This window comes from Myxocyprinus asiaticus, chromosome 37 (genome assembly GCF_019703515.2).
Source record: "Myxocyprinus asiaticus isolate MX2 ecotype Aquarium Trade chromosome 37, UBuf_Myxa_2, whole genome shotgun sequence".
Taxonomy (NCBI): domain Eukaryota; kingdom Metazoa; phylum Chordata; class Actinopteri; order Cypriniformes; family Catostomidae; genus Myxocyprinus; species Myxocyprinus asiaticus.
The window spans coordinates 29,341,650-29,362,761 of NC_059380.1; the positions used below are offsets into that span (position 1 = coordinate 29,341,650).

Sequence of the window (21,112 nt, forward strand, 5' to 3'; positions counted from 1 at the left end):
AGCATTCAGTGTCGGATCAAGTTTTGAAAAGTAACCGTGTACCCTGACGAAACAAAATTTATTGCAAGCAAAATTTAAATCGCAAATATTATTAGACAGCTTTTTCTTGGTATTAGACCTCCTTGGTTCTGGCTTTGTGCGTGGACGTGTTTTTAAAATGTCAATTGGTATTATTAGTTGACTGCCACATAATGTATGATGGGCATACAGTGTCTTATTCATTGTGAAACTGTGTTTTTTTATGTCATGAATCGCACTGAAGGCCTAGACTTAAAATCCACGGGCCACAGCTGTATATGGCGATATACCAGATTTAAATATCAGACAATGTAATAATGGAAACAGGCCTAATTATTGAATCCTCATTTGTGCTTTTAGCTTACAGATTTATTGTACGTCTATTTTAAACTTGGATAAGTTTTATTGCATTCTCTTTTTATAATACAAAAATAATTAAGGGTCTTTCAATACCCACAGCTTTCATCTAAATGTATGCTATTTTTGTGTGCATTTTTATTTATTTATTTTTTAATTTTTTTTGCTAACTGCATATTCAGTTATTATGCACTAAAATATTTACATGTAATTGCATTTAAAATGTAATTAACACAATTACAGAGGTATATAATGATGATTTGTGAGTTTTCACTGCAAAACAACCCCAAAAATTGCAGCAAATTGCATTGCAAAATTTGAGAAAAGCAGCAGCAAATTCAGCCATTTTGTAATTCCAGCTAGCCATTTCCAGCTGGCCATTTCCTAACTACACCGTAATTTGATGACCAAACTTTAGTTGTGGCAATGTAACTGATTATGTTGTGACAAACGGAAAAGTGAAATTCCTGTATCCGTTGCCACAGCGTAACTCTGTAACGGTGCCAGTCCGTCATGACAACGTTGTGGCAAGGTTGTGGATCAGTAGTGTCATGGGGGGGGGGGGGGGTGAAGTATGAAGTATGTTCATGTGATAAGTGTGTGCTTTGTGGAAGTCAGGAACAATACAAAGAGAATCCATTGAAGCTGGTGTGTTGCGAAACAAAGCCCTGATGATATTGTCCCCGAGACGCGGGCAGAGACCGAGGAATCCTCCTCCACATAAACTGGGCACAGAACTGGCGAGGGCAACGGCAAACAGGAAGGTAACCGTACCTCTACAGAGGGGCAACCAACAGACACACAAGAATGCTTCAACTACACGAGAGCAGTTAACATGACAGTGAACAATAAATGGGCAAATAACAAGGTGACACACAAGGAATAAGTAGGGAGTGCAATCAGTGTGAAGCAGATGGTAACGGGCAAGTAAATCATTGCTGTGATCAGCATCTCCCCGAGATCGATCACTGTTCCCATGGAAATGCTGATCGCGTGCCGGCTCCACCTGTGAGACACGAGGGAGAGAGAAAAACAAATGAGTATGAGCCGCACAAATGCCGGAACCATGACAAATAGTTGTTCGTTGGTAACCAGTTGGTAATTTATGCTTTGAATAATTATTCTATGGGCGAACATGTAGTATTCTTACCTAATTTGCAGTATGTCCTCATTTGCCCAACATTAATTTAGAGGCTATTTAAACAGTTGTGCCCATGAATAATGAATGCATACTTAGTTAATGTATTTCATTTATTTTGACAGTGAACAGAGAAAAAAATGCAACAACAGAATTACAACGAAATTACAAGCCTAAATGACTTCTGTGCTCATTTTAAAATCTACTTAGACTATCTTAACACCTAATGCCATGAATTACATTTGTTAATTTAATTTAAAGCTGGTTTATGGATAAATAAAAATGGTAAATATCTTCATTACAATATAATCTTTAGATCTACATATTTTTTTCAATAAATAATTATATTAAATTATGTCAAATTAATCAGTTAGCAAAAAATTTAAAATTACAATTAAAAACTGATGATAGATAGATAGATAGATAGATTCTCTGAATGGTGATTCATGAGACTGTCACCACATTTAGACAACATTATGCCAAGACATCGAAGATGCTAAATTGCCAACAGATTTTTAAATATCGAACAGTGTTGCCATGACGATTCACTAAATTAATGGCAAAAATAGGCAAACAGGAAGTGTCTCATATCTTCTGCATGCATTGTGTGATTTAGGTTAAAATTTAATTGTATGGTTTTTCTTGGGGGCTAATCACATGGATGTGGCTATTGTGGGTCACGGTCATAGTGCCACCAACTGGCAGCAGGAAGTGTGGCACTTACAACAGACTTTGAAAAAGTTCTCTTACATTTACCCAAATTGCTTAAATTGTTTAGACACTGTTGATGGAAAATTTTGTGAAGTTGTAGTCAAACTGGAATGGTGGCATATATCTATTACTCACTGTATGATTAGCGTCCAAGTTTACATTAATGTTGAGTTGTTGCTGTGTCCACCTTACATTGTTTTCCGAAAGCCAGCGGCGCTTGGGCCCGTCACTGCTGCTCACAGCTATATTTATTATTATTATTTTTATTTTTAACGCATTCGCCCATTTATAAAGCATTCATCATGCTTGAAAACTCAAGAAACTTGGCACACACATCAGACCTGTGTAAAATCAAAAAGTTATGTAGTGTTTAGGCTTGGGTGTGGTCAAGGAGTTCTACAGCACCTCAAAAAGCAGGCAATGGTTGGGATGAAGTTGCTCAGATGTGCACAAGATTTGGTATGATTACTGTTCTCATCATGTTAGACAAAGTTCACTTGGTTGTATTTGACTCCACCCAACAGGAAGTCAGCCATGTTGGATGAAATGTGGGATTTTCAAATTTTCCCGTGATGTTTTGAAGGGTTTACGATGGCCGGAAACTTATGAAAGTTTACACATACATTTGTCTTGGGACATCTTTTGATTTGATATTGCAATTCAGCATAGATGTGCCTCATTGGTTCCACAGCGCCCCCTAGTTCGTAAATAAATATTACATGTTTCAAACTATTTAAACTTTGCACACTTGTCAAAGTTTGGCAAGATTTTATAATTCTTTTGTCATTTGTCTTGGGTGTGGCCAGTGGACTCCATAGCACCCCCTAACATTTTGAATGAGTTTATCGCTGTGGTAGCCACAGAGTTTGTCTGATATTCACAAGTTTTGGTTAGGACATTGTTCTCACCATGACAGACATATCTCCCATTGGCTTGTATTTGCTCTGCCAAACAGGAAGTCGGCCATTTTTGTTTGTTTGTAAAATGCATGCTCTTGAATTTTAAATACTCCTCTTAGGGGATTTATGTGACAGGCACCAAACGTGGCCAACATCATGCCAAGACATTGAAGATGGTAAATTGTGATTGGTAAATTGATATATCGAACAGTGTTGCCATGGCGAGGCGATACATTTATGGTGAAAAATGAGGAACAGGAAGTGCTCATATCATTATGTGATTTAGATCAAAATTTTGATTTTTATTTGGCATTGGGGGCTGATCACATGGATGTGACTATTGTGGGGCACGGTCATAGTGCCACCAGCTGGCAGCAAGAAGTGTGGCACTTTTTACAGACTTTGGAATAGCACTCTCGTTTTTACCTGAATTGCTTCAAACTTGTTTAAAATAATGTCAGGACAATGCTGATGTGAAATTGGTAAGGATTTATTTATATCTTTTATAATGTTGCCATGGCAACACATTGAATGTTGTTATTCCTTTTATATATTAGGTGTGTTTTGAGGCACTTGGAATGCTACATAACATTTTACATAACATTTGGCACACACATCAGAGTTGTTAACCATTAGGGCTGGGCAAAAGTTCACATGGGGGGTCGTGGGGTGGCTCTGTTTTTTGGATGCTCTGTAGCACATCTTTTTTCAGCTACAGTCTCTAAATTCAGTACATATATAGATCTCAGACAACTTCGTGCTGACAGTCTTAAGCTCCGCCCAACAGGAAGTCAGCCAAGAAGTGGGTATAACTTGGTCATGCTTGGTCTGATCAGGTTCAAATTGTGCATAGTTACCAATGGGCCATTCCTGATTACACCAACATGGCAATTACGAGGCAGATGCTGTATTCTAGTGCCCGACTGATTTATCGGCCACACTTCTAGCGTGCTACGACTCCATTAGCCTGTCATGGTTATATCGGTATCAGTATATATGTTTACCAATATGCCCAGATATGAAAACTTTTTTCAGAACATAAAATGCCGAAAACAATGCTTGAACTGGTGTCATAATGTAGTTTTTCCAGCAAAGCGTGCTCCATCTCCATTGTTTACAGATTTGAGCTGACGTTGGTTCTGCAGACAGGGTAGAGTTAAGCGATGCGGAGTTAAGCGGTGTCTTCTCGGTAAGTTGCTTACTAGTTTGTGAAATACATATTGGAAAGTTAATAAACAATGACTCCATAATTTTCCCTTTTCAATATAGATAATATAACATTAACCCTGTCCCTGACAACCATGTCATTCATGTGTATCACATCTGTCTGCTATGTTAGCCAGCTATAGTTTGTCAGTGGAGTCCGTAAAGTAGCAGACTGAAAGATAAGCAGAGCATCTTTTTGCAGCTCAGCAGACAACGGTGCAGTGGTGGATTGTGTCTGTTGAATGTTGATTTCACGCTACGTTGTTACCTAGTTGGTGAGATGCAGTGCTGGAAAGTAAATCAAGTCCATTGTTTACTTCTTGTGACAACGAGCTTATAGCTAACTAGCTAACCATGTAGCTACTTTCATACCTTGTCAGCTGAGTAGAAGCTAATGTGTAAACATGTATTCACCAAACTGTTTTATTCAGGATTCGCAGTTTGGTACCCCCTTCAACCAAACAATTCCACTTGTATAGCAGAATACAGTGTAACACCTTTTCTGCTGTTTATCTCTTGACTCAGCAGGTGTAAATGCTTCTTGTTTTACAACCTACCCCTAATTGACTGGCAGTATTAAAATAGTCTGCATTTGACTGATACTAAACAGTACTGATGTTTATTTAGCTATTTATTTTATTCTTATTTATTCTTTATTTAAATGGTCAGCAACTGACTGATACTGAACATACAGTACTGATGTTTATTTAGCTATTTATTGTATTTGAATGTATTCTTTATTTTAATGGTTAGCCATTGACTGATACTAAACATACAGTACTGATTTTTATTTAGCTGTTTGTTGTATTTTTATTTATTCTTTATTTAAATGGTCAGCAACTGACTGATACTGAATATACAGTACTGATGTTTATTTAGCCATTTATTTTATTTGAATTTATTCTTTATTTAAATGGTCAGCAACTGACTGATACTGAACATACAGTACTGATGTTTATTTGGCTATAATTTTAATGTATTCTTTATTTAAATGGTCAGCAACTGACTGATACTGAACATACAGGAGTGATGTTTATTAAGCTATTTATTGTATTTTTATTTATTCTTTTATTTTAATGGTCAGCAACTGACTGATACTGAACATCCAGTACTGATGTTTATTAAGCTATTTATTGTATTTTTATTTATTCTTTATTTTCTCAGTGTTCATTTCTAGAATTAGTTGACAATGTATAATAAATATGTCAAATATTCCTTGATAAAAATATTTGTTTAAGAAAGCAGCATTCTGAGTACCTTTGCATAGCAAAATCGGTGCACAATCCACATAGAAATGGTCTGTTTTCATTCCAGCTCAAAAACTGACTATATCGGCCACCATATCACCAATCTGTGAATTTCCCCTCTCTAAAATCCCATATTGGTCGGGCTCTACTGTATTCAGTTACACAATTTTATATGTTATAGAAACAAGTTTATGTTTGTGAAAATGTACAGTTAATTGCTTCATGTGTACTGAAATATACTGGCATAAGTTATGCAATAGTAGTATATTTAGATGTCATTTTCTTGTACACATGATCAATCAATGTTCCATTTTCAGTAGTAGGTTCTTTGACACACTGAACATAGTCTAGGTTTGCCATCAACGTAGACATTGTGTTTGTTTTCAATTCATCATTGTTCCAATCACCAATTAAAAAGATATTATCTGACATATTGTTTAATGTATTGCAGACTTTGGTAATATATTTTTGAAACAAAGATTAGCGATATTGTGGTGGCCTGTAAATAACAACTAGGATTATATCAAGTTTGGGAATGTCCAAAATATTGTAATCATTATTAGTTATACAGTATATGCCAACACCACCATGTTTTTGGTGTCGAACTGAGTTTAATAGAGGATTGTCTGTACTGTTAGCAAAACAACATGGAGCATTGTGAAAGTGGTAGCCTTCAGTGCAATTGGATTCACTTGATATGTTTGTAGGCAGCCATGACTCTATTACAGCTATACAGCTATAATTATAGGATTGGATTGAAGCCGTTAAATCTAGCAAATGGCAGTGTAAACTCTGAACATTCATTAGGAAAATTATAAAAGATTTGTTGGTGTTATGTGGTGAAATATAAAGTTCAAACTGTGGCATTGTGTTGATACATTCTTGGATGTTGTTTTTGCAATAAATTGCTTTATCAGCAAAATCTTGAATGATCAACCCACTTAAAGTCTTGACTCGACTTAAAGCAACATATGCCTGTCCAGCTGCAAATATATTTTTTAGTGAAATGACTGCTTCACTGACAGTTAATCCTTGCAATTTGTGTACAATGCAAGCACATGCCAACATTAATGGGAACTGCTTACACAACCCACCCTTGCTGTTAACTCGCTCTTCCTCTAAAGTAATTGGAGTGGAATTCATGATGTTTCTAGGTGGTGATGTATGCTTTCTAGTGGTATCATCAAACTGAACAAATACTACATTTACAATTGTGTTGTTTGTATTAAGGGCCATGTCTATTACAGTACCACAGATTCCGGTAAACAGGAATTTAATACATTGGAGAAGTGTCCGTTTTGCATGTTAATGTTGCATTTAAAAGTTGCATTTATCCAGTTGATTTTTCTCAAAATCCGGAGCCTCTACACAAATGTGGTCTGGGCAATATGCAATTATCTGTTTGATGTTATGCTCCTCCACTTGCATATTTATTGGGAAAATGTGTAAAGCGGAAGAGGTTTGCCCAGTTTCCCTACTTTTGAGCATATTTATGTCATTAAGTGATAGTGGGGAACTCTTGCTATGTGTACGCAATCTATTCAATATTTACACAAAAGCTGAATCTTTTTGTCTAACAATGATTGTTAATTCTGACAGTGCAAATGTGCTGTTCAACAAATCCATTGGAGCATTTTGCAAATACAATGGTTTTCCTCTCCCAGGTGGCAATTGGAAAGAATCTCCCACAGCAATTATATTAACTTTACCAAATGGAGAGTAGTCACCTGTCTGCTTTATTTGTCTAAGCCTACAATGGACATAGGCTAGTAGGCTGTGGTTTACCATAGAAATTTCATCTATAATCAGTATATGCAAGTCACTAAATACCACACACATTGTATTTACTTTTTCTTCTCCTAAAGGTGTTTAAGGCAATTTTACATCTGTCCTGATTGAAAATGTACTATGGATGGTCTTGGGACCCAAGTTGAAAGCAGCAACTCCAGTAGGTGTTGTCAATAGAACAGAAACTTTGTCTTGAAGCCCTTGAAGCTTGTACGGGCAGTAAAAGGTGCCTTCCACGACTTCGTTAACTCCTTGTGCACTTCCGGGAAGAAAGGCACCGGAGCGGGGCACGGCCTACTATATTTGCACTGGCTGTCCGGGGTGTGGGTCTGGCAATGCATCTAATTCACACCGGACCTTCCCCACTCTGTTCCTGGTCCTATGAAGACACCAGCATGTAGAGACCAGTTTCCCGAGGAGAGGCACACTTGGGTTTTAAAGCCAACGGTGATGAGGCTCTTCATATTGTTCAGGTGAATCCCATCACGTGCCGCCAAATGAGGAACAGTCACTGCACCCCTCCTCTCTCTCTTCTGCCCACTCCAGTTGTGGGCCTGGCTGAATAACAGCCCTCTGAAGAGGTGGGGTGACAATGATCCATGGATGGGGTGTGTCGTTCCATCACAAGTTAGAATTTAAATACTGCGAAGATAAACTCGGACATCTCCATGCACTGCAGGATGATAGCACAAATATGAATGTGTTCATATTTGTGTATTGGTCTCATGAAAAACATAATCAATGGCAAAACATCCATTGCTAAACTCTCATGCATGGTGAACATGCAAATTTGCATTATTACTATGACAGCTAATGTGGACGTGCTAGCAAAGGGACTGCAGTCTGAACAGAAATAAATCTGATCTGGCCGCATAAAACTTGCAGTTTGAACAGAGTCTATAAAATTGGATATGAGGGAAAATAAATATTTTCTCTGCAGTATGAACAAAGACTTTAAGACATCTTTAATTTTCTTAAAATTTAAGGGGGAATTGTGCACAAGGTGTTGCTGTTTACCTACTGTTTTACTCTCTGCTTCAGAATTCCAGTGCAGATCACAGGGTTCAGCTGGATCTTGGACTGTGGGATAAGTTCAGTGAGCTCTCTACCAAGTGCATTATAAAGATTGTGGAGTTTGCAAAGCGCCTGCCTGGTTTTACCTCACTCACCATTGCAGACCAGATCACCTTACTGAAATCTGCCTGCCTCGATATACTAGTAAATACTATAAAAATCACTCTAAGTTAACTTTAAAGGGTAAAAGATAAACAATAATGTGTGTCTTGTTCAATCTTTCCATTTGATGTTTTACATGTATTTCCTTACCTTCTTATATATATATGTATTATAAACTGAACTTTACAGTATGTACAGTAATAATTCTTTTATCTTCTCATAATGCTGTCAAGTCATGCTTATTGTTATCATCCCTGCAGATGTTGCGGATTTGTACACGCTACACTCCAGAGCAGGACACTATGACCTTCTCAGATGGCCTGACCCTCAACAGAACACAGATGCACAATGCTGGGTTTGGTCCACTGACAGACCTGGTCTTTGCTTTTGCTGGGCAGCTCCTGCCTCTGGAGATGGATGATACAGAGACAGGGCTCCTTAGCGCCATCTGCCTCATCTGCGGAGGTACTGCAGTCTCTCATTTATTCATTAGTTTACTATAGACTGAATTAAAAAGGAAATAGATGACTAAATTAGACTTCGAGTGTGTTAATCTGATGTGACATGCCTCTCTGTGATTGATTAAATGAGTAGACCGTATGGACCTGGAGGAACCTCATAAAGTAGATCAGCTGCAGGAGCCTCTGCTAGAGGCCTTAAAGATATACGCTCGCCGACGACGCCCCAACAAACCTCACATGTTCCCACGAATGTTGATGAAGGTCACTGACCTCAGAGGAATCAGCACTAAAGGTAGACAGGGTCACACATACACTCATACATGCACTAAATATAAATTCAGTCAGCTGTGTGATGTAACTTGTGGGGTTGTTTTAACACACACATATAAGGTTATTTGCATTTATGACTGAGAATGGGCAGACAATGGCAGATTAGATTAGATTAGTGATTTTGTATTCAGAATTCAGTACTAGCATTTAGTTTACTGTGTACTATGCTGTATACACTGAGCAATGCACTTTTTAATAGTATGTGAAACAGTATGATGCAATAAACATTTCAAGCAGTAGTTTGCTATATAACCTGAATATGTTGCACTCTGTATTTAATTTAGCAAGTGTCTTCTCAGAAATGAATGGTAATATCACATTGTGGATACAACTTTGTGTAAAAAAAATCAAATAAAATAAAAAGTATTGAATGTTTTAAGTCTGATTAAAGAGTCTTATCAAATAATGAGTCAAGGAGATATTAATAATGGTGGTTATTATTACTTCTGGTTTATTCATCATACTGAACATGGAAGGTTGAGTGCATTGCATTCTCATATTTATGTAATACAATTCTCTGTTCAATACCACACATTTTGGCAAATGTAGTTGATCATCCAGGTATTGTCTCTGTGATGAATATGGTAAATACCCATTGTAAAAAAAAAACACCACATATGAAATATCTTTTAGACCGCAATGAGAAACCAAATGGAGACTTTTACTGAAGTAATTTCACATGTGTCTCCTTTAGAGTTTCAGAAGCAATTTCAGCAAGGTCTTAAACTGTGCTCAGATTTGGCAAGATACCAGAGTCTGTAATCAAAAGTTAGAGATTTTAAAGAATTTAAACATCTGTCATTTAGCTAATTATTCCAAAACCAGATTATTTTAGCTGTGTTGTCCACATTAATCTTGGATGTCTCCTAAGGAATTGGAGAAGAAACATCTGAGACAAAGTTGATAAATCAATAAAACATAACTCAGATATCCATTAAGTTTCCTAAGCTTTGAGAAGAGGACATAATTGAAGAGATTGATCATATTTGTGTGTTTGTGTAGGAGCGGAGCGAGCCATCACTCTGAAGATGGAGATCCCAGGCCCAATGCCGCCTCTGATCAGAGAGATGCTGGAGAACCCAGAGGTCTTTGAGGAGAGCTCTGACTCTGGTGACAAAGGTGCTGCTGCCCCCCTCCCACCGCCTGCCATCCAGGCCATCAAACATGATCGGGATGAGGAGTCTGCCCTGGAGGACGAGGAAGAGGAGGAGGATGAATGTGCAGAGGAAGGACTGGAGAGAGCAGGGGACAGTGAGGATGAGGAATGGGGTCTCCAGCAGGTGGACATGGGTGGCGCTAGAAAAGGTGCCACAGGAAGAGCACAATGACTCATGTATGTTTGATACATATGGACAACAGGCTATATATTCACATTGATGCTGCATTTGCTCTTAGACACCCAACTGATGCAAATAGATTTTTCACAGGACATAAACATTTGATCACACAAACAACACTAAATTATGACTTAAAAAAAAAAAAATAAATAAATAAGAAATTACACAAATACACAAACATATTTTTTGGACTTTCAGTGGGGTCCAAAAGTCTGAGACATTAATGAATATGCTTGTTTTTTTTTGTTTTTTTTTTGTTTTTTTATATAAAAAAAATCATGATCAAATATAGAATAAGCATAACAAGTTAAGTGAAATTTTTAATTAAGAAATTACCAAAAAAGAAAAAAAAAAAAAAAAAAAAAGGAAATCTGTCTTCACCATAACATTTTTATCTTACCACTTGGAGTTCAACAAAGAGTTCCTAGCTAAGAGTTTTTGCTTAAAAACTATTCATAAAACTGCTAAGAGCAAGTTTACTAAGGAAATCTTTTATTTTATTTTATTTTTTCCTCCCCTTTTCTCCCAAATTTGGAATACCCAATTTCCAATGCGCTCTAAGTCCTTGTGGTGGCGTAGTGACTCGCATCAATCCGGGTGGCGGAGGACTAATCTCAGTTGCCTCCGCATCTGAGACAGTCAATCCGTGCATCTTATCACGTGGCTTGTTGAGTGTGTTACCATGGAGACGTAGCGCATGTGGAGGCTCACGCTATTCTCTGCGGCGTCCACGCACAACTCACCATGCACCCCACTGAGAGTGAACCACATTATAGCGACCACGAGGAGGTTACCCCATGTGACTATACCCTCCCTAGCAACCGGGCCAATTTGGTTGCTTAGGAGACCTGGCTGGAGTCACTCAGCATGCCATGGATTTGAACTCGTGACTCCAGGGGTGGTAGTCAGTGTCTTTACTCGCTGAGCTACCCAGGCCCCCTTTACTAAGGAAATCTTAACGTAAGAGTAAGGCAGAGTTGACCTCATTGCTATGGATGATGTCACATTTTATTATCGTGCTCTTTTAATTCAACCAAAGTGATTGGTAGACAGGGAAGCGCTATTTGCCAGCACATTCTTCATAATGACAGACAGATAGATAGATAGATAGATAGATAGGGTTGGGGGGGTTGCTTTTGAAATGTATTCCACTACAGACTACAGAATACATGCTGTAAAATGTAATTTGTAATGTATTCCGTTAGATTACTCAAGGTCAGTAACGTAATCTAAATACTTTGGATTACTTCTTCAGCACTGGTAGATTTTTTTCACTTGTTTTGACTATAAAAACTCTGCCAGTACAGTAGACAAAATACACATGTTAAAAATACATTCTCTGAAAAACCTGAATATCGTATGCAGTGTTGTTTCTAAAACAAGATAAATCAAACTGATCTTGTTTTAAGGATTTTTAGATATTTTTACAGGAAAACAATAAAAAAATTATCAAGTATACCATTTTTGCCCTAATATCAAAGGTCTTACTAGAAAAAAAAGAAATTATGATTCAGCTTGAATTTTCTTGATAAAAAACAGTGTTTCACCGCTGTTCAAGTGCACTTTGTATCACACCATTTATATGTATAAATGTTTTCCATCTGAAAGGACTAAATATTAAATGAAAAAAATGGCAGTAAAATGCAAAGTAATCTCTTCGGTAATCAAAATAATTTTTTAATGTAACTGTATTCTAATTACTAATTATTTAAATTGTAACTGTAGTGGAATACAGTTACTTATATTTTGTATTTTAAATACGTAATCCCATTACATGTATTCCATTACTCCCCAACCCTGTAGATAGATAGATAGACAGATAGTGTGCATCCATGAGAAAACATACACTATGAATGGTCGGACGATATGCGGTCGGGAGAGGGCATATATAGTTTGATAGGTGATTTTGAGAGGATAAATTCCTAATTCACTACACAGTTTCACTTTGCCTGTGGCTAGATCGCGCGCATTGTCAACCTTTATCTCCGGTGTAAATGGGTTGTTTTGGTTCGTGGGAGAGTTAACTGCATCTCTAAATAACTTTGCAATAATGAAAACACCCTCGCAATTCAGACTATACTTTTTTAAAGGTCAATGTCGATATTATAATGTTTATAATATTATAATGTTATATTATCAAAATACATAGACTCAAATGTGATTCAGACGATAACTTTTTAATAGGTTTATGTCATAATAATATTCTAAAACATTGTTTTTAATGTGGATTGACGACAGCAGTCACTCTTAGGGATTTAGAAGTCCTCAGGAGGACTTCTAAGCTGTTGTGGGTATAGGATCTATTTTTAGCCTTAAAATGCTTCATGAATAACTCTTAGATGAAAATGTTACTAGTCCTAATATTAGGAGTGACACGCCCCTCATTTTTAAGAGTTGCTCCTAAATTTCGAGGTTAGGAGCTACTTTTAACATTTAGTGAATAAGTGCCCTGACCTTTGTACAATGCAGTGATTTCAATGTACACATGGACAGTGGAAAAATGTTGCTTATTTGATTATTGACAAAGAAATTGTGCAGTCTTAAATATTTATTTTTAATTTTATTTCATAATGTTTCTTTGCTGAAATTTGTTTTCAAAATCCAAAACATTTTTAATTCCAGGTGTTTAATTCCAGATCTTCAATTTGGTCTCAGACTTTTGGACCCTTCTGTACATAGTTTACTTCTATTTTCCAAAAGCACCACAATCAAAAAAGACTCTAAAAACTATAAGAATCCCTCAACACTGTTACAGTAGACAGTGTCACCCCAAGATGCACTACAATCTCTGACCATGTACTGAAGGTGAAGGCTAAGGGAAGAACGATAAACCATTGTGCCATATTAAGACCATATATGGAAGCTTATTTCTATGCTTATTTTTGTACTTCATTTGGAGCTTCCAAAGACTTGTTCTCTAAGGGAAACATGTTTTTATGAGTCTATGGTTTACTGATACATAATCATAAATTGTAAATGAGAAAAGATATATTACAAAATGATAACAACCAAACAATTATAATAATAATAATAATAATAATAACTTTCTGAGCTGACACTTATTGTATAATATAACTTTTTCTATTGATGTTGATGTTATTTTTTATTTTGTATATGCACTCTACATGCCTCAACTATGTGCTTATTTCAGTGTGATTTTATATGTTACTTATGATATAAGTTTTTACCAAACACTCTCAAATGTTGACCATTTTTAGGGTATGTTTGGACATTTGATGATTACAAACGTTTGGTGCATTATTCCTCTGTGGCAGAAGCGATCCTCATTGATGCATCAGATTTCAAAGTCAAAAATCTCACTCAGGGCAAATCAAGAACCAAATATAATCCATAGACTCGTAGATCAGAATAAACCAGCTGTCTGAGCATGCATGTACAATTCACATATAGTTTATTTTCAGCTGATATATAGTCAAAGCAAAGCAAAATCAAATGGAACACATGAAATGCTGAAATTTAAAGGGGTCATGTCATGGATTTTTATTTTATTCCTTGAGGTCCACTTATTATGTTAGTTCAGTTTTCTTGCACAAACAATACAGTCACAATGTAGTATTACATGACCATTTTCTACCCTGTGTTTAGCCCTCTGTCTAAAATGCTCCAATAATCCTTACCACAGCTTTAAGACACACCCAATATTCTGATTGGCTAACATCTTTGCAGAGCGAACGCCCTCCCATCATTACGCATGTGGAATTCTATTTTCCAAAATGAAAGAATGAAAATATGTGATTTACAAAATCCACTAAAAGCACTCACTCCAGACAATCATTGCTGTGTGTCCCAATGTGAAGCACACAATCAAATTACAACAACTGTTTGACTGAATAACTGAAAACCGAACAAAGTTAGCACATTGTTGTTTCCCATACTTACATTATCAGGCATATAAGATTTGGTGATAAAATAATGCTAAGTAAAGCTGACAACAGTGAAAATAGTTCAGACTATTACAAGCCGTGAATGTGAAAGGTTAACAAATTTGTATTCTGCTGTAAAGAGAGTTATAAGGGACGGTGGGCTTGCGGGTTTCCCTTGTCTTTCTCCGCATTTATACGCTTCCCATGTTGACAAATACAAGTTGGCACTGCTTCATCTTTCAATATAAGTTTCTTTGCAAAGCCTGAATCATGGTTCTCAAAAGAATCCATAGAGAAAATGTCCCCAAAAAATATAATTCCACATTGACGCTTGTCTGAATAAGTCACTCGTTTCTAACATTGGGATCCCTCATAAGGCTATGCAGAGATGCAGTTTGTCCACATCCAGAGACACAACAATGTCTGGGTCCGTTACTCAACATCTTAATTTTGTTGTTGGTTAAAAGCAAACTACAGTAAAAAATAGTGCAATTTCCAGTGTTGGCGTCCCTCCTCCGCTCTCTCTCTCTCTCTATCTCTCTCTCTGAATTCACTGCAACGATAACATATGTTGTGGAGGTGGTGACTATGCAAATTACTCCTATCTTCTACGTCACAAGGGGGGAGATTTTAAATCAAGTTGTTTTTGGAAACAATAAATGCTCTTAGGAATTTTTGAATTCTAAAACTTACAGTATGTTTTTATAGTACAATGACCTCTTATATGTCAAAATATCAAGGAAAATTTGATTCCTCATGACATGACCCCTACTTTACTCTTAGTTACATAAAAGCAATTATACAGTTGATAAGTTTTACAATAAAAGCACCTGTGTATCAAACACAGATATGAGCCATGCATCTCAGCAGATATGACAACGTTACACCTCCTCACATGACAAAACACTGTTACCAATAAAAAAAACATGCACACTTGTCATAAGCTCATTTTGCTTTATTAATATTCAAAATGTCCCAAAGACAGGCCTATATATGTACATGTTTGGGATAGAGCCATACGGTTAAAAAGCTTTGTGTGTATGCAGCCTTGCATTATATTTGCTTAATATTTTAGAACCTGAAAAGATTGCTTTTCTTATTTATGTTACTGCAAAATATATTAATTTGTTTAAAATACATCTTAGTCTTTTTAGACATCTAGTCATTTTTTTCAACCTGCTACTATGCTTGAATTGTGGCCCATCTTAAAATTGAAACACATGTCATGGAATTTTAAATGCTCTTCTAGTCATTGCTTGTTTATCTTTTTTTTTTTTAAAGATTTCATTTGTAATCAGTGGTGCATTTTATGGTCTGGGGTTTCTTGTGGTCCCCAAAAATTACCTATCTGCCTCTATCTGTATTCTCTCACATTGTAGTGGAATATGTCATTATGCTCTAATGATCAGCCAATGTCTATATGTGCTAAAGACAACAAAATTTAATATTTTACATCGGTTTATGATTTGCAGAATAAAATTATTGAATGTTTACCACATTGTGTAATGTATGAATCTGCAGTGATCATAAACTTTAACAGTTTCATGTAAATGCACTGTTCCGAATGTGTGACAGAGTAAATATGACATGCTGCATTAATATATATGGTACTTGTTAGAATAACACACCATTGGCTGATCTGAACTCTTTTAGACTCTACACTTCTATTTGCAGAGCTAGATTATAATTGCAGAATCAACAGTGCAAGTTCAGTCTGTGCTCAAAACCAGTGTTGGGTGTAATGCGTTACAAAGTAATGTGTCACTGTAATTAAATTATTTTTCCTTGAAAAGTGAAATTGAAAAGGGATTACTCTTAATTTTTTTTTTTTTTTTTTTTTTTTTTATAATTTAATTACAATTACTAATGATGCCATTGTGTTACACACTGTAAAGACTTTAAACAAGTCTATATAAAACAATTTTGAATTCTAAAACATCTAATGATAACATTAATTTTTTGGAATAACTTACCAAACACTGCTCAAAACCAAACATTTGTACTACAACTACACCAAAGCAAATTTTGAAGTTGAACGGTTTGTGTGAATGTTCACTGTGTTCTTTCTGCAAACAGTTGTAATTACCAACACAAGTCATATATCTCTGGAAATGTGATTTAAAAATCTCCCCAAAACTCTTGAGTAACTGTTTTATGTTGACTAACCTATAAATGTAGCAGTCCATGACAAAGTATAATTTGTGTATGTGTATTATAAAAGCAAGTGGGTTTTTTTGTTTGTTTGTTTTTTTGTTTGTTTTTTACAATTTTTGTTTCCCGATTACAGTTTTTTTTTATCACTATCTTTAAATCAGTGTAGAGGCTTTTTTTTCTGGTAAAAATGTGAAATCCATATCTCTTCCCAATACTTTCTAAATATAATAGCATTTTATATTTAATATTTGCTTCTATCTCCTTCTCTTTCCTGTATCATCTTCCACTTCTAATCCTGGCATTAGTTTGTTCCTAGAATTTCTCTCTTTCTCAGCCACAGTATGTGCCTTGGAAAAACTTTGAATTGCCTTGCACAAATCTCAAATCTACAAGCAGCTGTCATGTCCAAAAGACAACTATTAAGACAGAGATACCAGTGATATTAATGAATTTAAAATGACCACAACATGTCTGGCCTTCTTTTTGTTAACACATTCTGTATTTTTAAAAACTTTGTTTTTCAAAGGTTATGATTTTATAAAGACATTTTTAATCAGGTTCTGTACTGTCATACATTCCTTCCTGGATTAAGAGGTGAATTTACCTTGTTCCACATCATGCAAGCAATAATTTTACTATCACTGCCTCCAAGAGACTTCTTAAACTGAAACACATAGTAGTTCTGCTATAGTAAAAGATTAAATTAAATTAAATGTATTTTATTGGTGTAACACTATACCACCATTTCTTCTTAATAAGGTGTGTGTGTGTGTGTGTGTGTGTGTGTGTGTGTGTATGTATGTACACACATTTTATTTCATCACTAGTTTTTCATTTATTAAATTCAAAAATGTTATTCAACCTGACTAAATTTATGTGAAAAAATAGGATACACCCACAGAAGTTATTTTTATGGATAAGATCATCTAGAAATAGTTCCCTATCTGTCACTCACTCAACATTGTGTCGATGTAGTGACACTAGGAGTCACTCTTGGAAGCCAGAGACACCTCTGGTCTTTGATAAAAGGCCAATGAAAATTGGCGAGTGGTATTTGCATACAGCTCCCCTGGACATACGGGTATAAAAGGAGCTGGTATGCAACCACTCATTCAGATTTTCTCTTCCCCCCCCCCTTGGGTCTGGTCGCCCAGTGACGTGGAAATGACGGATATGCTTTCCCGGGCAGCCGCGAGCGTTGGGCTAGAGTGGAACCTTCCACTCTCCCCTGAACCCTCGCGGCTCGATGATTGGTTCCTGGGCTCGCAGCGCCGCTCACATCCACGCCCCGCTCCAGTTCCTTTCTTCCCAGAAGTGCACGAGGAGCTGACAAGGTCGTGGGAGGCACCTTTTACTGCCCGGTCCCGAGGGGCGGCCAGGGGCTATTTGGCGATTCCCCCGGTGGAGTGCCGCCACCTGGCGCGGGCGCCTAAAGCCCTCGTCCAAGGCCTGTAGGTTTATGTCGTCCCTAATGGCCAAAGCCTACAGTGCTGCTGGACAAGCCGCCTCCGCCCTGCATGCCATGGCTCTCCTGCAAGTCCACCATGCCAAGGCGCTAAAGGAACTGCACGAGGGTAGTTCCACCCCAGATTTGATGCAGAAGCTGCGCTCGGCGACCGACCTCGCTCTCCGGGCGACAAAGGTCATGGCGCGGTCATTTCAATTTAATTTCGCTGCATGCCCAAGTGGCTGCGGTACCCAACAGTTCAGCAAAAGAGCGGTTTCCTCGTTCCCTGGGTCACATACCCGGTGTGCACGGCCGTCATCACGACCACTGTCCACCATTCCATTTTGCAGGTTTGGCGCTCCAGCGGCGGTCTCCCCGCCCCTGCGCGCCCAGCTGTGGCACAAATCCGCCCCTGATGTGACAGTCTCCACGGGTCACGAGGACAGGCCTCTTCCTCCCCCATCCCAGGCTGTTCCGGGGGTGGTCACAAGGAGCCAGGTAAGTGCTTTGATGTCCCTGAACTCAGCATGGCCACAACATGGCGTGGCACCTCAGGCTCCCACCCGCCGGTACGTCTGACGAGATTGTCCCCTTGGTCCCCCTTGCCTGGAACTTGGACGCGTGGCTTGCGCTTTCCAATCTGTCGCGATGGCTGATCCGGACCGTCCGACTCGGCTACTCGATTCAGTTCGCCAGGCGTCCGCCCAGGTTCAGTGGTATCCACTTCACCTCGGTGAAGGGCGAGAACGCAGCTACCTTGGGCGCGGAGATCGCTACCCTCCTACGGAAGGATTTGATAGAGCCTGTCCCTCTGGCCGAGATGAAGAAGGGGTTTTACAGCCCCTACTTCATTGTACCGAAAAAAGGCAGTGGGTTGTGGCCAATCTTGGACCTGCGAGCACTGAACCGGGCTTTGAACAGACTCCCGATCAAGATGCTGACGGAAAAACGCATCCTAGCGAACGTCCGGCATCAAGTTTGGTTCGCGGCAGTAGACTTGAAGGACGCGTACTTCCACGTCTCGATTCTACCTCGACATAGACCCTTCCTGCAGTTTGCATTTGAGGGTCAGGCGTATCAGTACAAGGTCCTCCCTTTTGGCCTGTCCTTGTCCCCTCGCGTCTTCACGAAGGTCGCAGAGGCAGCCCTTTCCCGCTAAGGGAAGTGGGCATTCGCATCCTCAACTATCTCGACGATTGGCTAATCCTAGCTCACTCTCAAGATGTGTTGTGTGCACACAGGGACCTGGTGCTCTCGCACCTCAGCCGACTAGGGCTTTGGGTCAACTGGGAGAAGAGAAAGCTTCTCCTAGTTCAGAGCATCTCTTTTCTTGGCTTGGAGTTGGACTCAGTCTCGTTGATGGTGCGCCTCACGAACGAGCGCACACAGTCGGTGCTGACCTGTTTGAAGGCGTTCAGACAGAAGACAGCGGTTCCACTGAAACTCTTTCAGAGGCTCCTGGGGCACATGGCATCCTCACCGGTGGCCACTCCGCACGGGTTGATGCATATGAGACTGCTTCAGCACTGGCTTCAGACTCGAGTCCCGAGATGGGCATGGCACCGCGGGACACATCGCGTGGCCATCACGCCGATCTGTCACCGCCTCTTCAGCCCTTGGACCGACCTCACGTTTCTACGGGCAGGCGTTCCCCTAGAGCAGGTCTCCAGGCATGTCGTGGTTATGACAGATGCCTCCAAAACGGACTGGGGCGCTGTATGCAATGGGCAAGCAACCGCCGGCTTATGGACGGGCCCGCTGCTGCGTTGGCACATCAACTGCCTCAAGTTGCTGGCAATTCTGCTCACCCTGCGGAGGTTTTGGCTGTTGATCCAGGGCAAGCATATGTTAGTTCGGACAGACAACATGGCAACGGTAGCATATGTCAACTGTCAAGGTGGTCTGCGCTCCAGTTGCATGTCACAACTCACCCGCCGTCTCCTCCTCGAGTCAACAGCACCTCAAGTCGCTGCGAGCCACTCGCATCCCGGGCAACCTCAACACTGCAGCGGACGTGCTGTCACGGCAGGTTACCCTCAGGGGAGAGTGGAGACTCCATCCTCAGGCAGTCCAGCTAATCTGGAGTCAATTCGGGCAGGCAGAGGTAGACCTGTTTGCCTCCCAAGAATCCTCCCACTGCCCGCTCTGCTACACCCTGACCGAGGCATCTCTTGGTATAGATGTGCTGGCACACAGCTGGCCCCCTGGACTTTGCAAATATGAGTTTCCCCCAGTGAGCCTACTTGCACAGACCATGTGCAAGGTCAGGGAGGACGAGGAGCAGGTCATCCTGGTAGCACCCTACAGGCCCACCCAGACATGGTTCTCGGACCTCACGCTCCTCACGACAGATCCCCCCCCCCCCCGGCAAATTCCCCAGAGGAAGGACCTTCTTTCTCAGGGACGGGGCACCATCTGGCACCCGTGACCAGACCTCTGGAATCTCCATGTCTGGCCCCTGGACAGGACGTGGAAGACTTAAGCGGCCTACCACCCATGGTGGTAGACACGATCACTCAGGCTAGGGCCCCCACTACGAGGCTCCCTGTATACCTTTAAGTGGTGTCTGTTTGCTAAGTGGTGTTCTTCCCGATGCGAAGACCCCCAGAGATGCGCAGTCGGATCAGTGCTTTCCTTCCCGCAGGAGAGGTTGGAAGGGCAGCTGTCCCCCTCCACCTTGAAGGTGTATGTAGCCGGTATAGCGGCACACCACGACACAGTGGACGGTAAGTCCTTAGGGAAGCACGACCTGATCATCAGGTTCCTGAGAGGCGCCAGGAGGTTGAATCCCTCCAGACCACACCTCGTTCCCTCTTGGGATCCCTCTGTAGTTCTTCAGGGTCTATGGAGAGCCCCCTTTGAGCCCTTGCAGTCAGCTGAGCTTAAGGCACTCTCTTTGAAAACTGCCCTCCTGACTGCATTCACTTCCATCAAGAGGGTAAGAGACCTGCAAGCATTC

The 21,112-nt window shown here is 39.6% G+C and overlaps 1 protein-coding gene across 1 annotated transcript in view; it reads left to right on the forward strand.

Moving 5' to 3' along the window:
- Window positions 1-16,045, forward strand: part of rargb (retinoic acid receptor, gamma b) — an 86,854-nt gene extending 70,809 nt beyond the window's left edge. Inside the window, exons 5-8 of the mRNA XM_051676643.1 lie at window positions 8,406-8,582; window positions 8,801-9,005; window positions 9,135-9,293; window positions 10,334-16,045. Of these exons, the coding sequence (XP_051532603.1) occupies window positions 8,406-8,582; window positions 8,801-9,005; window positions 9,135-9,293; window positions 10,334-10,659 (867 nt within the window). The 3' untranslated portion in view covers window positions 10,660-16,045. The remainder of the gene's footprint in view (window positions 1-8,405; window positions 8,583-8,800; window positions 9,006-9,134; window positions 9,294-10,333) is intronic.
- The last annotated feature ends 5,067 nt before the right edge of the window (window positions 16,046-21,112 follow it).